This window comes from Stigmatopora nigra, chromosome 11, assembly GCF_051989575.1.
Source record: "Stigmatopora nigra isolate UIUO_SnigA chromosome 11, RoL_Snig_1.1, whole genome shotgun sequence".
In the NCBI taxonomy this organism is placed as follows: Eukaryota; Metazoa; Chordata; class Actinopteri; order Syngnathiformes; family Syngnathidae; genus Stigmatopora; species Stigmatopora nigra.
In genome coordinates this window covers 1,111,509-1,131,008 of record NC_135518.1, presented here as the reverse complement: position 1 = coordinate 1,131,008, position 19,500 = coordinate 1,111,509, and the positions used below count along the sequence as shown (strand labels likewise).

The window sequence follows — 19,500 nt, the reverse complement described above, 5'->3', positions numbered from 1 at the left end:
CCACAAAGGTTGCCCAAAGCAACGAAGCCCTCAAGTGCATCTGCCTGCCTAAAGAAAGCACCCTTGAGCTTGTTAATTACTTAGCAAGCATATACAGGAACTAGGCTAATGCAGTTAGACAAGAAGACGAGTCTATGTGCCTAATAAGAGAGTGTGACCTATTGCTATGAAAAAACAATCAATAATTCATGCGACGAGACCTAAAATGTCCATATATTGTTGAGGGAGGGTTATCTAAAGAATCTCATGAAATATTAAACAAACAAAAAAAGAAAAAAAAGGGTCTTTCTGAAACCCAACAACTGTTGTGCAGTCAAGTTTGCATTGAAGGCTACTGGCTATCCCCAACCCACCACTTGGTTCCACCCCAAACAGGCTTCACCTTAAACAAACATTTTTCTGTCTCTATTTCATAAATTCTTTAAACGTCAAGAGTTCCTGTGAATTATTCATCAATCGAGAGCAGCTGATGGTCGCATTGCAGCTTTTCTGTCTGGAAGATCATGACCCAAAATAACGCCACCTTTTTGGGGTTTTTCCAAATGTAGACTGGAGTACAGCTACATTTAATTGTCACGATGGGATTTTCACAATCTCGCAAAACTTTAAAGATCACACTTCAACCCGCTCACACTCAATCCGGTTGACGGCACGTGTACACATGCTGTCTAAATTAAAAATTAAGGACTATTTCCCCCTGCTATAAAATCACTGGAATAATGTGGTGTCTGTTTGTGCTTATCATTACTACAACTCCAATCAACTGTAAGAAGTCGGCCATCGCTTTCACCAACGATGATTGGCCAGTCATCGAGTAGGCGGGTCAAAGCCAGAGTGAGCCAGCCAGAGCTAACAAATTTCACCTACAATGGCCGACGCAGGAAAACAAGTGGATTTGGTTTCGGATTTGTAACAACACTGGATTTGCATATTTGACTTGTTTAACCAAAGCAGCAACGAGACACCAAAGCTCTGCCGGACACTTACAAGCAACGGTGCGCTCCAAGACTTTTGGAGAATCCCGATTGGAGATACAATTTAACGAGCAAGTGCACAGAGAAACGGCGCGCCATAACGAAAAGGTAAAGAAAAATAGGGAAATCTTAAAAAGTTTGATAGACTGCGTCATTCGTTTGGGCAAGCAGGAACTTTCATTTCGGGGACACGATGAAAGCGCTGCCTCCCCAAACAAAGGAAATTATGTGGAACTTCTTTCTCTCATTGCTGAGAAAAACACGGATTTACATTACCACCTGTCCACCAATAAAGTGTTTAGTGGCACGTCGGGCAAAATACAAAACGACCTGATCACTGCTATTGTTGAAGTGATGGAGGCAGAGATCAGAAGCGAAATTAAAAAAGCCCAGTTTGTCTCTGTAATGGTGGACAAGACAACAGACGCGAGTAATGCAGCACAGCTTGCACTGGTTCTGCGTTACGTCACGGGCAAAGGTGACAAGGAGCGCTTCGTCAGATTTGAAAATGTTACCAGTGGGAAGCGAGCCGATGACATTGCAGGTCTCATTCAATTTTTGGTGGAAAATGAATATCTGGGTAAAGTTGTGGCACAGTGATATGACGGTGCAGCGGTCATTTCTTCTGGATTTAATGGGGTGCAGGCTAAAGTTAAGGAGAGAGCACCGTTAGCTTTATTTATACACTGCTATGCACACCGGTTCAATTTAGTACTGACTCAGGGGGCCTCAAAGCTTAAAGAGTGCAAGATATTTTTTTCTCACCTGAGTGGCTTTGCTGCATTTTTTTCGAGATCACCTCGACGCACACAGCTGCTGGACGAAATCTGCTAGCGGCGTCTGCCCCGTCTGGCACCAACTGGGTGGCAGTACGCATCCAAAGCGGTCAATACAGTATTTGAGAATAGAGCTGCTTTAAAGGAACTGTTTCATCACATCCTGGAGCATCATGACCAGAACAACGAGGAGTCTGTGCGTTGTGCTGATGGATTTAAATCACGTCTGGATGATTTTGAATTGTTTTTTTTTGCTTCACTCATTAGTGGAATTTTTGATCATTCAGACATGCTTTTTTCAATACTACAGAACAACAAACTGGATGTACAGTTTTGTCTCGCAAGAGTCAAGTAGTTTTGTTACACAGTTGAACGTGAGAGTAGCCGAAATGAGGAAATCTACGAGGCCACCGAACGCAGTGCGGGTGCTCCAAGCACACGCAGAGGCCAAGCGCAAGATTCTCGCGTGCACTACCAACAACTTCACAACAGGATTCTGGACAATATTATTTGCCAGACGCGGACCAGATTCCAAGACCACGAAAGACTGATGTTTCCCTCCCTCCTCGACTCGCAGATGTTTCGTGAATACCAGGAAACTTTCCCAAATGCAGCCTTCTCCACCTTAACTCAGAGCCAGGGAAAACTTTTCGATCTGCCTCGGCTAAGAACAGAACTGATTGTGATGTATTCTATGGATGATTTTACAGGAAAATCTCCCACTGATCTCCTTGACTTCCTTCAGCAAAAAAATCTGAGTGAGAGCATGGGGCAGCTGTACACATTAGTGTGTTTGGCAGTGACCATCTCCATGTCCACTGCGTCTGTCGAACTGACATTTTCAGCCCAAAATAGAATCAAAACTTATTCTAGAAATACAACAGGAAATATTAGACTTTCAGCATTAGCTTTGATGGCAATAGAAAGAACTTGTTGATCGACCTGAAATGCACATGTAGTCTTTACGACAATTGAAATCTTCTTGGGGAAAAAAAAGGAGGATGGATTTTGTGCATGAATAAAAATAATTTTGTTGAGTAAAATGTGTCTATTTTCTGAAATAATATATACATTTTTGAGGTTATTATTGATTCTTTTTATGTGTTGCAGCTGAAGCTGCAGTAAAGGTTTTATGCACGTAAAATACTTATTGTGGGTTGAATTGATTCACACGCAGTATTACTGAAGGCCCAGGTGTGAAATGCACGGCCCACCACTGGGGTTCAGTTTCTATCATAACCATTGACTGTACAAGACAACTGGATAAACCCAGGTGACATCACCCATTCCAACGGCTTCCCTCTATTCAAGTCCAACTTTCTACTTCACAGGATGCTGCTGTGTGTCATGTCTGCCATAGCGAAGCCCGTTTCGTGTATTTTGGCAGATACATCACGTTTGTAAATTCCTCACACAAAGATGCGCAGTGTTCAGGATTTAAAAAAAAAGTGAAACGCAACAGCTGATTTGCCAAGTCCAATTGTCCCCACGAAGTTGTGCAAATAAATCAAATGGAAACTCTAAACTGTAGAATGTTTTGAGGAGACAGCAAAACCAGCAAATAATAGATTTTGATATTTTTAAATGATACATTACGATTTTTTGATTGTGGTACCAGAAGAACGTTCGATTTTCATCAACTGAGGTTTGCTCCAGGCTTTAAACAAGTGCAAATGCCACTTTTAGAACAGGTTGCAGGCACCATATTGGCAAAATGATTTACGTCTGAAGAAGACTATACTGATTAAGCTACAGGAAAAAGGCCAAAATACTACAAGTGAATTGGTTATTGTGCTGTTTTTAAGGCAATGACAATCCACTGCAAACTTTTGAAGTAGATTTAAAAGTTGGGAGTTAGGCCTTTGATCACAACCCATTTCTCGAGAACTATTTCACTGTCAGTAACTCCTCCACAGAGAAGTCAAAATATCAAGTAGCTACCTAAAGCTTACCTACATCTTTGTCAGTTTTAATATTTTCCAATGGTCAATTTACTTTTGGAACAGGTTGCAGGCACCACATTGGCAAAACATGCTCCATAGCCTTACGTCTGCAGCAAATTATACTGATTAAGCTACAGGAACAGGATCAAAATTCTATTTGCCATTGTAAAATCCACAATCTGACATTGTTGCATCATTGAAACAGAACTTACCAGAGAAGAAGTTTTTGGCTCGCAGATAGCTGACACTCAGTCGCAGGATGGAAAGTTTGTCCAGGCTGGCCGTTACATCCTCGGGGAACGGCAGGAGGCTGGCCAGCCTCTCCAGTTCCCCGTTGAGGCGATCCCGATGCCGCTTGGACGGGTTGGACTTTGCACCCTCATTGGATGGCTGTTTCACTCTGCAGGATGGGACAAAAGTGTTTTAAAGTGCAAGTCAATTCTTTTTTTTTTACATTAGAGATCATAGTCTGTTATTGTACATGTAGTTGGTATCATACTAGCTGTAAGGTAGGACAATGTATCTTTGCAATTGCTTGTTCATATTGTATCAGTTTTTGTAAGTATAATAGCATCGTAGTCATCCTGATGTCTGACATGTCAGCATAAACACCCAACTGTTTGACGGAATAATCAATCTTAGTCTTGTGATTGGGATGACATGTCAGCACCAATACTCAACTGTCCGACACTGATCAATTACTTTTTGCCCTGCAAACGACTGAAATGTATCTGTTCAAAGTCCTAGTGACAACTGTCAGTTTTGCCTATATTTAAGACACACTCACTGGTCATTCGACTAGAGGTGCAAAAATATCGCTCTGAACAGGACTCCACTGTTAGAGCTCTCAGTCTCCACTTTGCAGTTTGGTAATAAACCTTTTTCCTGTTAAATTGATCTCACTCTTTCTTAACCTGCTCCTAAAGTTGTATTTCAGATCTATCACTAGCTAAGTTATGTTTTTTTAATTGCAATAAACATCTGATCAAAATATATAATATAAAGCTACTGTCAATATGATGAACAACAATTGAAAACTATTGCCCTACAAATTTCTGGCTGTAAATGACAACAGGTGGCCCCGTAGAGAGTGGTTAGTGCACCAGCCTCACGGTTCTGAGGTCAGGGGTTTTATCCTGGATGAGTCTTCACTGTGTGGAGTTTACATGCGTTCCCTGGGCTCTCTCCCAAGATTTTCTCCAGGTACTTCTTTTTCCTCCCACAATCCAAAAACATGCATAGTAGGCTGATTGGACACTCTAAATTTCTCCTCTGTATGAATCTGAGCATGAATGGTTGTTCCTTGTCCTCTTGTACACTGCGATTGGCTAGCCAACAATTTCAATCCAGACATGGTGCCCATATTTGGCTGGGATAGGCTCCAGCACCCCATGACCCTTCTGAGGATAAGCAGTTCAGAAAAGGAATGAATTAATAAATGACCATAATTTTCCCATGCATCTGCCAATTTCACAAGTTAAACATTGTGTTGATACTCATAATCCAAAATATATGCTAACATCATTTTATTTGATCTTATTGCGTTCATTCTTTTTACATTCTTATTGTCTTTAGTATTCTTATCATGTTTTACAGCTGACTGTTGAACAAAATTATTTTATTCCCCAACAGAACAAAGCAGTATGCAATATCGTTGTAGATCGCAACAGATTGTTATTTCAAATAACCCCGCCCCCACCCTCCCTAAAAAAAATGCAAAATGGAGATTTTTTTTTCGCCTCTCTTATCAGTGACCATGAGATAAATATCAACAAACTCGACCTACTCTGCTCAGTTCTGCTGGCCTTTGTCTGCATGCTTATTTTATTTATTTTCGTCCTGCCACATCGTATGTGCTCACAAAAGGAAATCCTCAAAGGAAAAAAAAATCCTAAATTAGAAAAAAATATATTACAATTCACTAACTTTACAATGGACTTAAAATACGCCTTATTCTGAATGTTTGTTGGGAAGAATGTGTTCACATATAAACATTTACATTTAGATTTCAAAAATTAAATAATAAAAATCCTGCAACTATAATAGGTAAACAAGGATGTAACACATTTGCTACAACGACTGTAAATATGTGCCAATAGTATTTTAATTGCAGCCATAGGTTTAGCATTTTCCATTTTATTATTTTGACATTCATGAACCCACAGTCTTTTAAAAAAACATTTAATTAACACAATCATATTATATTGAATTGATGGCAATATTGTGCATAACCAGCAAACGAATTTGTGGTAAATATTTAATTATTTTAAATAGAATCATTTCGTGAGTGTGCGCGCTTGTGTGTGCGTCTGCGTGTGTTAGTTTCGAATTTATTGGTGCGCTTCATGAAACGAAATAAAGAAAATACGAGGGTTTATGACAATCCGCCCATCTGGAGAATTAACCGAGCCTAAATAAATTCAATCTAAAGGATTCAATTGACATTCTTCGTTTGCACGTATTCACGGAAATGTGTTGACTGTGTGGAGCTTTAGATATTTCGCGCGTGTTGGTTTTGAAGGTCAAAATCCGGCTTTGGAAGTAGCAGGCCTGCAATAATCCTCAGGCATTAAAGCCGCCTGGTGCACAACACTAGCCGCAAAGATCCTTTTAATGGTTAACAAGTAACACTTTCGATCTGAATTTGAAAATATAATACATTGCAATTTTTTGTACGAGATAAAATCTGAGGGAAAAATGCATATAAAATACATGTTAAATTTCGTATTTTGTAATTCTCTAAACTAAGATAAACAAACAAATATGAAACCAACCAGCTTATTTTCTTTGTTACGACAGTAAATGTCGTACAAAATGGAGATAACTTACGCTCTCTGGACCGGTTTTCTCCTCTTGCGTCCTGCATACATGACGCTGCTGCTTATGTAAGCCTGATGGGCAGCAAACACTCTGCGGCAGTTTTCTGCGCTACATGGACGATCAGCGCAAATAATCTTCTTTTATTCCAACGAAACCACCCAACCGGAATATTTCCTTTTCACCATACAATAATACAAATACTCTGCTCTCAAGTGATGAAGCTAGCTCCCAACTGGACGGATTCCACCCTTGTTTCAAAATGCACCACAACGCTCCAGGATCGTTGGTATAATCCACAATAGTTGCCCCATTGAAAATATGCACTTGTTCCAAGATCGCTTAATTTGTTCCGTCCACCCGCGACCGCTGCCCTCGCAATAGGTGCGGCAGGTGCACGCCCGATCACTCCATCTTGTGAAACTAGAAGAAAACTAGAAGCAAGTGTGAAAACTAATGTTATGCGTGAGCATCGGCGCTACCCTGAAAAAATAGCGGCACTGATGCAGGCTGCGGAGGAGGCAGAGGGAGGGGGTGGTGGTGAGCCCACGGGGGCGCGCATTCCACGGGTGGGCGCGCCAGCCCGGCACATATTGACGACCTGGGCGCAATCTCGTTGGTCCTCGTCGATCCAAAGAGGAGGAGGAACTATTTAAACGGTGGCGCGCTCGTAGAGGAGGGGGGGGTGTGGGGGGCGTGGGGGGGGGGGGGGGGTGTTCTTTCGGGCCCATAACGCGTGAGAACGAAACCCAAGCGAGCCCTTAGGAGTGTGGAACATGAGCGATGGAGGTTTTATGTCTGAATATGGGTCATGTGTGAGAGACTCTTACATTACGCAGCACCCTTTCTTAATGGTAATACACGCATTAATAAATAATTTCATCATGTTTCAAAATAGAAATAACATACCAATATACAATGGGCACCTGAATAGAGCCGACCCAACCCAAAATCAACTTATTTGGTGAATAATAAATACTCATCGGAAGTATTTTATTTGCATTCAGAAAGATGGTGAATGAGACCTGCTGTCCAACTGTTTCAGTTCTTCTTTGACCACAGAGCCTGAAATCATACCTAAGTTACAGAAAATTGCTCAAACACACTACTCTTTTACAGTAGTGGGCCGTTTGGGCCTGCAAGACCTTCTCTGCTGGCCTAAAACATAACTGAATCATAGACTGCTGCTAATTATATTATGTTCATGAACACTTATTAAATCATTTCAACTTGCCTGTCTGTTGTGTTTATTTAATAGCGTTTTTGTCAAGCCACAATGGTTGAAGAAATTGGTTGCAGATTTACTTTCAAAGCCATTTTCAAGACAGACTTTTCAAGTGAAGCTAAAGCAAGGTCATGCAACTCCAAAACTAGCAAGCCTGTGACAACTAGTAAAAGCATTCTCTGCCACTTTCTGGTAATTAAGTAAGTGCTGTATCCTTCTCTTACAGGCTCTGTGGAACAAAGCAAATTCTATTCCAGGGAATGCTTATTTGCCACAGATCAACATGGTGTTTGGAGAAAAACTAGATTTGTAAATTTGATTAGCCTAACCAAGGCAGCAATGTGACACCAAAAAAATTGTTGCAGGGTTCAGTCGTCCGTGCTAGCCTGCAGCTCGGGCGCCTGGACCTGAATGGCCTCTGGAGGGGCGACAGCAATGTCGCAGGCCACCTCACCCTAGAACCAGGATGGGTCGCTGCCGTTAGGGCCCCTGCCCTGCAAGTCACCGCCGTCAGGGCCCTCGTCCTTCAAGTTGACGGGCAGGCTGTCATCCCGCTGGCTCCGCAGCTGGCTGGATCATTCTGTTTAGTGCGGAATGAAGTAAACACAGGGTTTAAATAGACAGACATGGGTTGACAAGACAATCATAAACACCTGAGTCACCCAAGAGGCAGCAAGAAGGAGATACACCAGGGGTGGGGAATGACAGGTGAACTCAATGGGCAATCACAAGGCCAGGACACGCAGTGAAAAACACCCAACAAAACCTGACTAACTCAATGTGAAATATAACCTTTTACCTAAGGGACGAATTACCGATGTCCCAAAAAATGACAAAAAAACAACAAAATCCCAAATACCAGGCAAGGAGGGCCCACGGACATTCAGTCGAACCTTGTGATACGACCGCTGCGCCATACGACATTATTGTCTTACGATGAAAATTTCGAATAATTTGCCCGAGATATGATCAAAATGTTGTGATGCGACCAAGCCAGGTGGCCATGGCACTGCCTTTTTTGCATCTCTTTCGTGTATAAAATATATCTACGATCACTGGGCGGACTTTGCACCCCCCCCCCCCCTCCACTTTTTTTCCCCGCATTGGGTACATTTACAGGTAAACAATATCACTATGGATCGGCAGAGTTCTGCAAAGAAAAGGCATTGACAATGGACACGAAACGCGAAATAATTGAAAAATATGAGTGGGGTACGTGTTACTGACCTTGCTAGGCAATACGAAAGGAATACATCAACCATTTCCACAGTCCTTGAGCAGAAGGACGCATCAAGACATTTGCCTTGATTATCGCCGAGGAAAGTTACATCTCCCAGGTAGTTTTTAACTGCAATCAAACTAGTCTTTTTTGGAAAAAGATGCCCAGGCGGACATTCATCGTGGCAGAAGAGAAGGCATTACCGGTACACAAACCAATAAACGCCAGCGTTGTGTGCTAATGCGAGCGGTGACTGTGAAATTAAGCCGCTACTAGTGTACAATGCAGAGAACATGTGTGCCTTCAAGAGACCTACAAGTGATGTGGCACGCTAATTCTAAAGCTTGGATTACGCGCATTGTCGTGATAATTGCGTGCGTCATTATCGAAATATTTTGAAGGGGTTTGTTTTGGAGACTCAATGTTGGGTTTATTCTGTATTACTATTATACATGTATGTGTAGTAATTCATTTATTTGTTAAATCATTAAAAGTCTTTCTATTGTTCGGCTCGAGGTCATAAACTGCCGCCTAGTCCACTCTCACGTGGACTTATCCAAGGATTCTTTATGCTACTCTCACCCAGTATCGGGCTGTGAGGGTTGTTGATCGGGAGCCAGCAAGGACTCGGGATATCTGCCATTTCCAGCAACGGAGCCAATAACAAAGATGTTGTTTCTGCCACTTCCATAACACTCGTGACGCACTTCGGGCTTCTTTATGTAATTGTTATATGATTGTTAGGTCAAATGAAGGCGTGATTGTTTTTATCCAAATGCCTGTGAAGTTGCGTAAAACAATAACATGTACATTTCAAAGGACATACTAGGATGCATTGCATTGCTCTATGACAAATTTGCAGCCAAAACAGTGACACCTAGTGACACCTCTGATGGTGGTGACATCGATGATTGTGATATGGATGGAGGGTCCCTATGACATTTAACCGTGACACGAATTGAAAGATTATGTGCAAGGTTTCGCGACATACCTGTCAATAATCATAATCTATGTCCTTAACACACCTCAGTGACTATTGCACCCTTTTTCATGACATCAATGCTGAAACTCAATAAAAGCTCGACTTGCGACTGAGGAAAGAGTTTCGGAGGAGCCGAGCGTGTGTCAACTTCTCACGTCTCCCGAACTTTCCCAACCGCGGTTGTATTAAAACGCAACGCAGTCTCTTGCCTCGTTATTCCTTTGTGCACGGTGAGGACCTACGGGGATCTGTAACTTCAGACCCAACAATGCCTTAAAGCCGTATGCGAAATACTGGTCGGGAGGAAACTTTTGAAGACAACCTCCCTTAAGGTTCTTATCTGTGATCCAATCTAATTGATGATTCCAATTTAATTAAATGTCAATAATTGATTAGGATGTCTGCCTGCAATTATTGATAATTACAAAGAAGGGTAATTATTAATGAACCTATCACTCAGGCAAAACGGCCGGGTGGGGTCAACCCGTAAAACTAAGGTAAAAAAAGATTCAAACAAAATTGGAATTCAGTTGTGTGAAGTTACATTAAAAATTGAGTGTCTGTATATAGTTATCCAAGTTAATTTAAATGTTTGTTCGTTTACGAGTGTTGTTGCCGTGGATAAAGTCCCCCCCGAAGAGCCCCCACCTCTGCCTCCGTGTGTCATTGTCTCTCCCCTCCGCCAAATGAGTCTAATTTTACATCTATTAAACACATTTAATACTATTACTATTAAACCACTCCTCATTTATTATTTTGTCAATATATGGCAAATTAGAAGAAATAAAACCTATTTTCCAATCCAATATTTTTTTGGTGTTTTTTCAGAGGGTTGGAACGAATTGATTTGTTTTCAATTCATTTCAATGGCAAACGTCCGCTTGAGTTACGATATGCTTGTCATACGATCACAGTCTCGGAACAGATTACAATTGTAAGACGAGGTACCACTGTATATCAATCTGCTGGACGTCGGGGCCAGCCCACTATGAAGCGGCGGTCGCCCATGCTGGCCCACGAGGAAGCAGCGGTCGCCCATGCTCGCCCACGAGGAAGCAGCGGTCGCCCATGCTGGCCCACGAGGAAGCAGCGGTCTAGCTGGTCGAGTTGTTGTCTGAGACATCCCACGAGGAAGAAGCAGTCTCGACAGTCCGGTGGGCAATCTGGCCATACCACAAGGAAGAGGCGGTCTTGCCGATCTGGCGGTCATCCGGGCTGTCCTACGAGGAAGCAGTCGAGCAACTTTCCCTGAACATTTCTAGAAGAGGGGTGTCAGTGATGTTACAGGTCACCTCACCCTGACCGGTCTCTGGAGGAGTGACAACAATGTCGCAGTTTGACTCACCCTGAACCGTCTCCTGGAACCACAGTGGGTTGCAGAACACCTTACATCAGCCGCACTGACGTCCACATCACTGACATCCACATCACTGATGTCCGCCTCACTGACGTTTGAATTCTGAGCCGGCAATTGTATCTCCACGACTGTAAATGGATGAACATACTGACAAAAGCAGCGACACCAAAGCACAGAGTCCTGTTTCTTTTCGACAGGTGCCACAAAATTTATTTGCACCTCACAACCACCATAAATCCAAAAGTCAAACCAGTAGTGCAGTTTGTCTTGGAACATGGATACAACACGTCTCGTTTATGGCCCCGGATTCAGACCCTGCTCTGGAAGGTTCAAAAAGCTAAAGTCAGTAAAATTAATATCAGTGGAAAATTGGCCTGTCTTTGATTGCTTTCATAACAGAATAGTTACTGATCATTTTTTACAAGCAGGACACAATTTTGTTTTGTAAAATGCCCCTTTCCCCAAAGAGAGGTGATTGAAGTAGCCACATACTTGGGAGGCAAATCATTCTTAGGGTGTTCATTCTCCTAGGGATGTCACTCGAATTCTAATTTGGAAATCATTCAGTAGGTCTTGTTATGCCTAACTATATTTTATATTCCCCATCTTAATTTTTCTCGTCTTGTTGCACATTTTAGCCCTTTGAAAGAAGGTTGCGTCCCAATTGAAACACTCACCTTTTTTTGCCCATGAAGACAATAATTCCAATATAAAAGAGAGCCCAATGGTTAATGTTATTGATCCCAGAGAAATAATGCTTCTAATCATTATTCAAGTGGTTATCTTGTTCATTTCCTTTTATTTTGACAGAAAGTTTTTCACACCTGCCTCCTCAAATGTTTCAACTAAGATCACTTTCTCACAGTGCGGAAAGTGGATCCACAACTCTCTCTCCGCTATTTTCACGTCCGCTGGTTGGTCAGCAACCAATTTCCACTTTGGGTCCTGCCAGTGCTTCTTCTATATGCTCCACATTAGCACCCAGGCTTCTGGCACCACTGTTTCCTTTTAGGAAGCATAATTTCCTGCTGCTAACCTAAATTTGACGCACTACTCCAAAGATTTCCTAATACGTATGAAGAATTTTGCCTCCTGTATGGTCAGCCAAAAAAAATGTTGGAAAATTTCAACCTAGTTAAAGAAAACCTACCAACATCAACTAAGCAAGCATGAATGACTGCCATGCCAGTGGCTGTGATTAACCATTTGTTTGCCAATAATGCACTAATTGGCAAAATCATGACAAATTTAAAACACCAACACACACATCAATACAAACAACATTTGTATGAATTTTAATCCTGCTGTAAGTAAATCTCGCCGTCATCACCAAACATCTCTGTAATTTCCACAAATTACAGAATGTGCAGGGTATTCTGTGGGGCCCCTTCGTCCAATTCATATGTCGGGTAAGACTGCATCGAGGTAAGCTCGTACGTTGCGATGGTAGTGGGGGGTGCTCCATCTTGCTGAAAGTAAATCTTGCCGTCATCACCAAACATCTCTGTAATTTCCACAAATTACAGAGATGTTTGCATCGAGGTAAGCTCGCACGTTGTGATAGTGGTGAGGAGGCGGGGGGTGCTCCATCTTGCTGAAAGTAAATCTCGCCGTCATCACCAAACATTACAGAGATATATGGTGATGACGGGGAGATTTACTTTCAGCAAGATGGAGCACCCCCCCCCCCCCCCCAATACAATCGCAACGTACGGGCTTACCTCGATGCAGTGTTCCCACCTGTCTCCTGTCTTTCCCCAATCCTAACACCCATGGACTTTTTTTGTTGGGATACTTAAAAGACTACGTTTATGGCAACAAACAAAGGACAATTGATGCATTGAAATTTGAAATTGAAAGACAATGTCGTGATATTCCTAATGACATGTTTCGCGACATTTGCGAATCCCTTGGTGAGCGTTATCAGCGTTGGCTGGACAATAATGGTCATCACTGTGAACATTTGCGAACATGATTCTTCAATTACATTTGTCTCATGTATTCGATGCTATTTCACTTCACTCTATGTTCATATATAAAGGTTTTCTGGTCATTCTAAAAGTGAGTACATTTTATTCTAAAAGTGAGTACATTTTTTGAGACACGCTGTATTTCTGCGTATCTTGAACTCCAAAGAGTTATCAATTAAACAACTGCTACTTTGTCTTCATTTGTTCTCACGGCTGCAAGAAATGATTCCACAGTGCAAAGAAATTGATGGGTAAATGTTTTAATTTTACATTGACATACCTGTCAACTTGTACATTTTATACGTATTTTATACGTTTTTTCAAATCATGTACTTTGTACAACGACTTTCGTACGGGAAATTTATTTTTTTAAATCGCCAATATTTATGAAAACTGATGTCAACAAAACTGTTTTGGCTAAAATCCAGATAGTCTCGTAGGCTGGTAGCCAACGAGGCTACTGTCATCGATCGTTACTATTGTCACGGTATACCAGCAAAAAATATCCTCAATTGTATGTATTTTTTAGCGGTGCATACGGCAATATCGATAAAGGATGACATGCGCATGCGTAGATATACTTAGAGTAAATATTGTGGAAGCAAGCATGGAGGAGCCACCTAGTAAGAAACGAGTTATCGCGAGTAAACATGCGTCGTACGGTGTTGGTAAGGTTTTTTTGGGGGGTTTGTACGGGGAATCGTAACCATTTATACAGACAGTTATCGGCAGAGGTTGACAGGAATGGATTGACAAATGCATGTCTTACAAAGTTCAAATATGGTGCTGCTACTTAATAAAAATATTCCTGAATACTCTTGTCACGGGAAGAGTATTCAGGAATATTTTCTATATTTATAATATTTATAATGTGCTAAAATGACGTGGAAAAAGGCATTTAATGATTAAATACAGATACTGGAGTTCATTGGAAGCTTAAACCGAGCCCACGGTAGTGATTTCCCCGGTAAAAGACAGCCATGGACGTCAATGGTGAAAACCCCCAAAATGCACTAAAATGACTTTAAATCCAGCCGAAAACAGCATTAGATGAATAAATATGAATACCACGGCATAAATAAAAGTACTGGCGATTTTTATGGACTATAACCGAGCCCCGGGTGCTTGATTATTAACCCGGTACCGGACCCAATTGCAGTAAAATTATTTGTCCATCGGGTGGAAGTGTTTTGCCGATTCAAATAAGAACACAATTTTAAATTTAAATAATTTCCCATTATTTTAGGAAATTATAAAAACAATTTGCTGAGAACCTTAATTCAAAGATTAATCTCAATGTTTTCTATACTGGTGTAAATTACAGTATCTGCTGTTATAACTACTTATTTCATGTCATTATAGTTCTTACTGTTATGACTACTTTGTTTGGCTGAAAATAAATGCTCTTGTTATTCTAAATGAATGTTGTTATCTGTAATTTGTTATTCTAATCTAAATGAATGTTGTTATCTGTAACTTGTTATTCTAAATGAATGTTATCTGTAACTTCTTATTCTAAATGAATGTTGTTATCTGTAACTTGTTATTCTAAATCAGTGATTTTCAAACTTTTTTGGCCACCGCCCCCTTCACCGCCGGGCCAAAATGCCAACGCCCCCCTCTTTACCCCTTTCCAACGAACGCTAGAACGACTATATTGCTAAATGTCACAAGAATTGGTTGATTCTTCAATCACAAACAGTTTGAAGACTAAAAAAAACAATTTTAATAAACACAAAATGGTTATCATTTATTCTTCACCTCGAATCATAAAAATTGATAGCTGATGCATTAAGCCGATCGCTGTGCGCATACGTCTGTGGTTAAGCGTTGCCGGCGCGCTATTGTGTGCTCCTCTGCGGCTGACTGGATGGTGGTGGTTTCCCCAGTCGCCTGCATCGACGATAAACTCGCGACAATTAGTGATATACGGTATATGCGCGCTGCTCGTGAGCGCTCGAGCAGACAACGTTTCTTGTTTCAATAAAGCTTGTTTTTTTGTCGACTTTTTATTACAGACAATCAATTTTTCCGGTCTTTCTACAAACACCAACGTCACATTTTACTGTAATTGCTCCATCGCCCCCTTCACTATTTCAACGCCCCCCATTCGCCTGTTTATTCGTCAGCGCCCCCCTGAAAGTTCACACCACCCCCCGGGGGGCGGTACCGCCCACTTTGAAAACCACTGTTCTAAATGAATGTTGTTATCTGTAACTTGTTATTCTAAATGAATGTTATCTGTAACTTGTTATTCTAAATGAATGTTATCTGTAACTTGTTATTCTAAATGAATGTTATCAGTAACTTGTTATTTTAAATGAATGTTGTTACCTGTAACTTGTTATTCTAAATGAATGTTGTTATCTATAACTTATTTCAAATGAATGTTGTTATCAGTAACGGGCCGAGGTTGAAAAACTTGTACACACACGACCGGGGGCGGGGCGAGCGCGTCGGCTAAATGTTCTTCAGCTAGATAGTCGTTCGGCTAATTCTACATGCGGCCAGATGCGCCTTCGGCGAGTTGGCCATCGGCCAGATGTCAGTCGGCTAAATGTCTTTCGGCAAGTCGACCGTGCGCCGCTGCTATATATCTTGTGAAAGTGCAACCATGCAGACGTCTGCATAATAAAACTATGCTGGCTTAAGAACCTAGCTGTATTTGGCCACACGCCATTTTTGGGGGAAACACACTTGGAGTGCTGACTCACAAATTGTTGCCAGTATGTGATTGTTGTACCCCATCTTTACGCTGGAAATGGGGATAAATAATCACAATAGTGATTCTGCGTTACTTCCTCAATCCAACTTTTTTGATATGAAGAAAATCTCCCGTTGGTCAAGGTATGCACATCAAGGCATCAATAAAAAAATATCATTATGTATCCAGTCAAAACTAGTTGCACAACCCCAACATGCTATCGTGAATGGGGTGTAAATCACACCCTTTAACATGTCATACTCTCCCCCACAAAACAAATGTCGTCTCGAAATCAGTACATTCCAAGTATCTCTCCACTTGTTGGTTGTTATTCTGAACAGTCTTGTGAACTTGTCACTTCAAATCCTCTTCTGTTAGCTGATACTCATGACATGAAAACCCCAGATGGCAAGGGTCACAGTTCAAATACAATCCACAAATCATACGGTACACGTTTACTGGATGGAAACTGTAATCACAGTCCGTAACAGTCCATGCCAGGATGAGACATGTCACCCTTGTAGGCTCAAGTCTGTTGGAGTCCATACATAAAGGGTGGTTGAATGTAATATGGCTACAGGTGTACAAAACAAGGGACCACTCCACGTGCAGGGTAAGCAGGTAGCAGCTGTTGTGAGGGCTGGATGATGTAACAGAAGGGGACACCAAGCTGATCATAGGTCGTGCGTTGTGGTGACTGTCTCTCCCTTCTTGGCCGCTTGTAAGTCAACACCTCAGGTTTCAGTCACAGCGGTTGGCAGATGTCTCTGATAAATGATGAATGATCATCACAAGGATCTTTAACAACCAGGTTTGTTCTCTCACCAGGTACTGGTCCGGAAGCAGGGCTCTTCACTTCCCCTGGGCATCTCTCTCATTTAGTACCTGGAGGAGCCCGTAGTGAAAGTCATGTTCATCACCACTGTCTTTGTCTAACTCTTGAACATGAGATACCAGCTGCTGTTTATTTTTCTGCATACTTTGTCATTTTTCTATCTTCTGGTGTTGCCTCAACAGCTAAATGGTCACAGGAAATCAGTAGATTTTTGTGCAGAACTCTGGAATGTCCTTTACCTTCTTCTGGCCTGACTTCATAAATTGGTAGATCAGATCCCATTCGCCTCACCACTGTGTGAACTGTATCTTCCCAGAAGTCACAGTTTTCTACGTCCTTCTCTTGGTGTCAGTTTTTTTTTATTAGGATGCGCTCTCCTGGTTGAAGCACGGAACTCCTCACTTTAGTGTCATAGTGCTTTTCAGCTCGTTTTGCGGCTTTCCGTGCGCCCTCGGTTGCAATGGTGTACGTCTCAATTCCCCGTCTTCATTACTCCACATAGTCCTGCTGACCATTTGTATCAGACTTGTTGCACAGTCTAATGAGCATGTTCACTAGAAGCCTCGGCGATCTCCCTAACAGTAGGTAAAATGGTGAATAACCTGTCATATCACAATGGGTACAGAAAAAATCCTCTGCGTCCCTCTTAATGAGCAAACCCAATTTTAAAATCAAACAAGTGCATTACCTGGAGGACTCGACATACTGAGACTCGACACACTTCAAAAGAGCGCGAGAATCTCCAGTTTGGTTTGCCATGCGGTGATACTGTATGTCACTGTAAGCTACCAGCGTGTGCTGGATAGTGTTTCGAATCATAACTTTCATAAAAGGGATTACACAGAAAATATACAGAACAGTAACAAAATCACAAGTAAGGGGGTTGCAAATTTAAACAGAATCGAGAACCATGACCCAGTTGTTAACTATGACCACAGTGATGCACCTACGGCTGAGTGTTCCTGGGCCATGGTGTTGGCTAAGGCTTTCATTTCAGCTATAGCACGAGTAATGTTACCTTCGTCTCCAGTTTCATCTGGGATGCAAGTGCAAGTGTTCTCTGACTATGACACACACACCTCCATCCTTGGCTGTTTTCAAATCCAGGATCATCCAGTCCTGCAACATCCTAAGGTAGTAAGTAGTGATAGTGTGATTTTCTGGATGGGTGGACCACAACTTATGGTCACCAGGAACATCCCTGTCCCAGATTGAATCACGTGGTTTGAATTGCACTGATTTTGATCTCTTATCTCCTGCTGTTATGTTCACTCCCCTTCAAAGGAATGCATCTTAGACCATCTGCATCACTGCCGATTTAAGTGTGATGCCTTGACGCAGTGAATTCAGGATGTCAGGACACCCGTGGAAATGGGTATACGACTACACACAACAACTTTCATTCACAACAATCAGATTCTTCTGGAACACCATTAAATTATATCACATATCTTCATAGTAGTTCTCCAGATTGTTCTTTTCATACCACTTTACTCTCCTCTGCTATGGGAGTATGTCACCATCTTGTTCTCCAACTCGAGTCTCTGTGGGCGTTCAGACACGCCCAGTTTGCCGCTGACAGTGAGTGGTGCAAAGTCTATGGGAGCCCAAGGTTAAGTGAGGGGTGCTCGTGGCAGGTGAGTAGACGTCAGATGAATTTTTCATGACAAAGGTTTTTGACACCGTCCGACTTCCAGTAAACTCAGAGTCAACTGCGTCTCGAACTACCTTGACCTAGGATTGGTGAATCCACTTCGCCTTTTCAGCGATCTTTGCTGCTGTGGAGGTTGGTGAGTTGGGCAACGAATGGGTCTTCCCATCGTGAAGAGAACCAGGACTTCCTTTTTATGACTTTGATCAGGATCCAGTCACCTGGCTTCACCACCTCCTGCAAGGTAGACAAAAGAGATCATGGCAGTTTACATGTTCTTTGGATAGGTTTCTCTCTTAACCTTTTACCATCCACTCTGTGAGTAGATCTGCCTCGCACTTATATCTTGTCATGGTTCACCTTCCGACCAAAGACATTACACAAGGGAGTTGCGGGGAGAGAGCCAGTGGCCCTGATGTTCTTATGAGCAGCCAACAAGAAGTAATATATACTTCTCGTATTAACGATCGATCCGCGATTCGCGCTGAGTGAAGGAAAAAACACTGAAAAAATGCAACGCTCCGTCCGCCCAGTGCTCGTAGATGTCTGTTATACACCCAAGAGATGTGGCAAAAATATATGACTATCCCATCTTTGTACTGGATCAGGGCTGCAATGTCTGACTCTTTTGGCTAAGTCATCACGACTATATGGCACCCTAAAGTCTTAATTTTTCTCCAAAACAGACAGGGCGCCTTATAATGTGGGGCGCCGTGTGTAAGCCCCAAAGCCTGACTGAAGGCATTTCTTGCCGAGCCTCTTCTTATATAGAGAAAGCGGATGTGGGTGGTGTTAGCAGCCGCGAGGGAATTTTAGATCAACAAATCCATGGTTAGCAAATGGAGGAAGCAGGAGAACGAGCTTCAAGTCAAGAAGAAGCTAAGTTCATTTGCGCGTGCCCATCTCGCAGCAGCAATCAAAAACCAAGTCACGAAAATGAACTCTCAGCTTGCCGTCATTTCCGGAGGCTTAACTAAAGTACTCCAACCGCTGGACATGGGCATAAACCGGGCGTTCAAAGCAAAGTTGTGAGCGGCATGGGAACAC

At 42.1% G+C, this 19,500-nt stretch overlaps 2 protein-coding genes and 1 long non-coding RNA gene across 5 annotated transcripts in view; all 3 read right to left on the bottom strand.

Moving 5' to 3' along the window:
- The window catches only part of LOC144203920 (aryl hydrocarbon receptor-like), a 49,234-nt gene extending 42,181 nt beyond the window's left edge, over positions 1–7,053 (bottom strand). Inside the window, exons 1-2 of one of the 2 annotated variants that reach the window (XR_013327794.1) lie at positions 6,523–7,053; positions 3,906–4,093 (exon numbers count right to left, since the gene is read on the bottom strand). Coding sequence is in view for 1 of the 2 variants with exons in the window: in XM_077727526.1 (XP_077583652.1) it covers positions 3,906–4,093; positions 6,523–6,563 (229 nt within the window). In the remaining variant the exon portion in view is untranslated. The remainder of the gene's footprint in view (positions 1–3,905; positions 4,094–6,522) is intronic. The other variant, XM_077727526.1, reaches the window with a different exon arrangement.
- Positions 7,054–7,486: 433 nt separating this feature from the next.
- On the bottom strand, positions 7,487–12,830 carry LOC144204717 (uncharacterized). The gene is made up of 2 exons (XR_013327958.1): positions 11,282–12,830; positions 7,487–11,194 (listed from the first exon to the last, which is right to left on the bottom strand). It is a non-coding gene; the product is annotated as an uncharacterized LOC144204717 (long non-coding RNA).
- Positions 12,831–13,507: 677 nt separating this feature from the next.
- Positions 13,508–19,500, bottom strand: part of LOC144204667 (aryl hydrocarbon receptor-like) — a 39,759-nt gene continuing 33,766 nt past the window's right edge. For both annotated transcript variants that reach the window (XM_077728771.1, XM_077728770.1), the window contains one exon: positions 13,508–18,690. In XM_077728771.1, the coding sequence (XP_077584897.1) occupies positions 18,681–18,690 (10 nt within the window). In that variant the 3' untranslated portion in view covers positions 13,508–18,680. The remainder of the gene's footprint in view (positions 18,691–19,500) is intronic.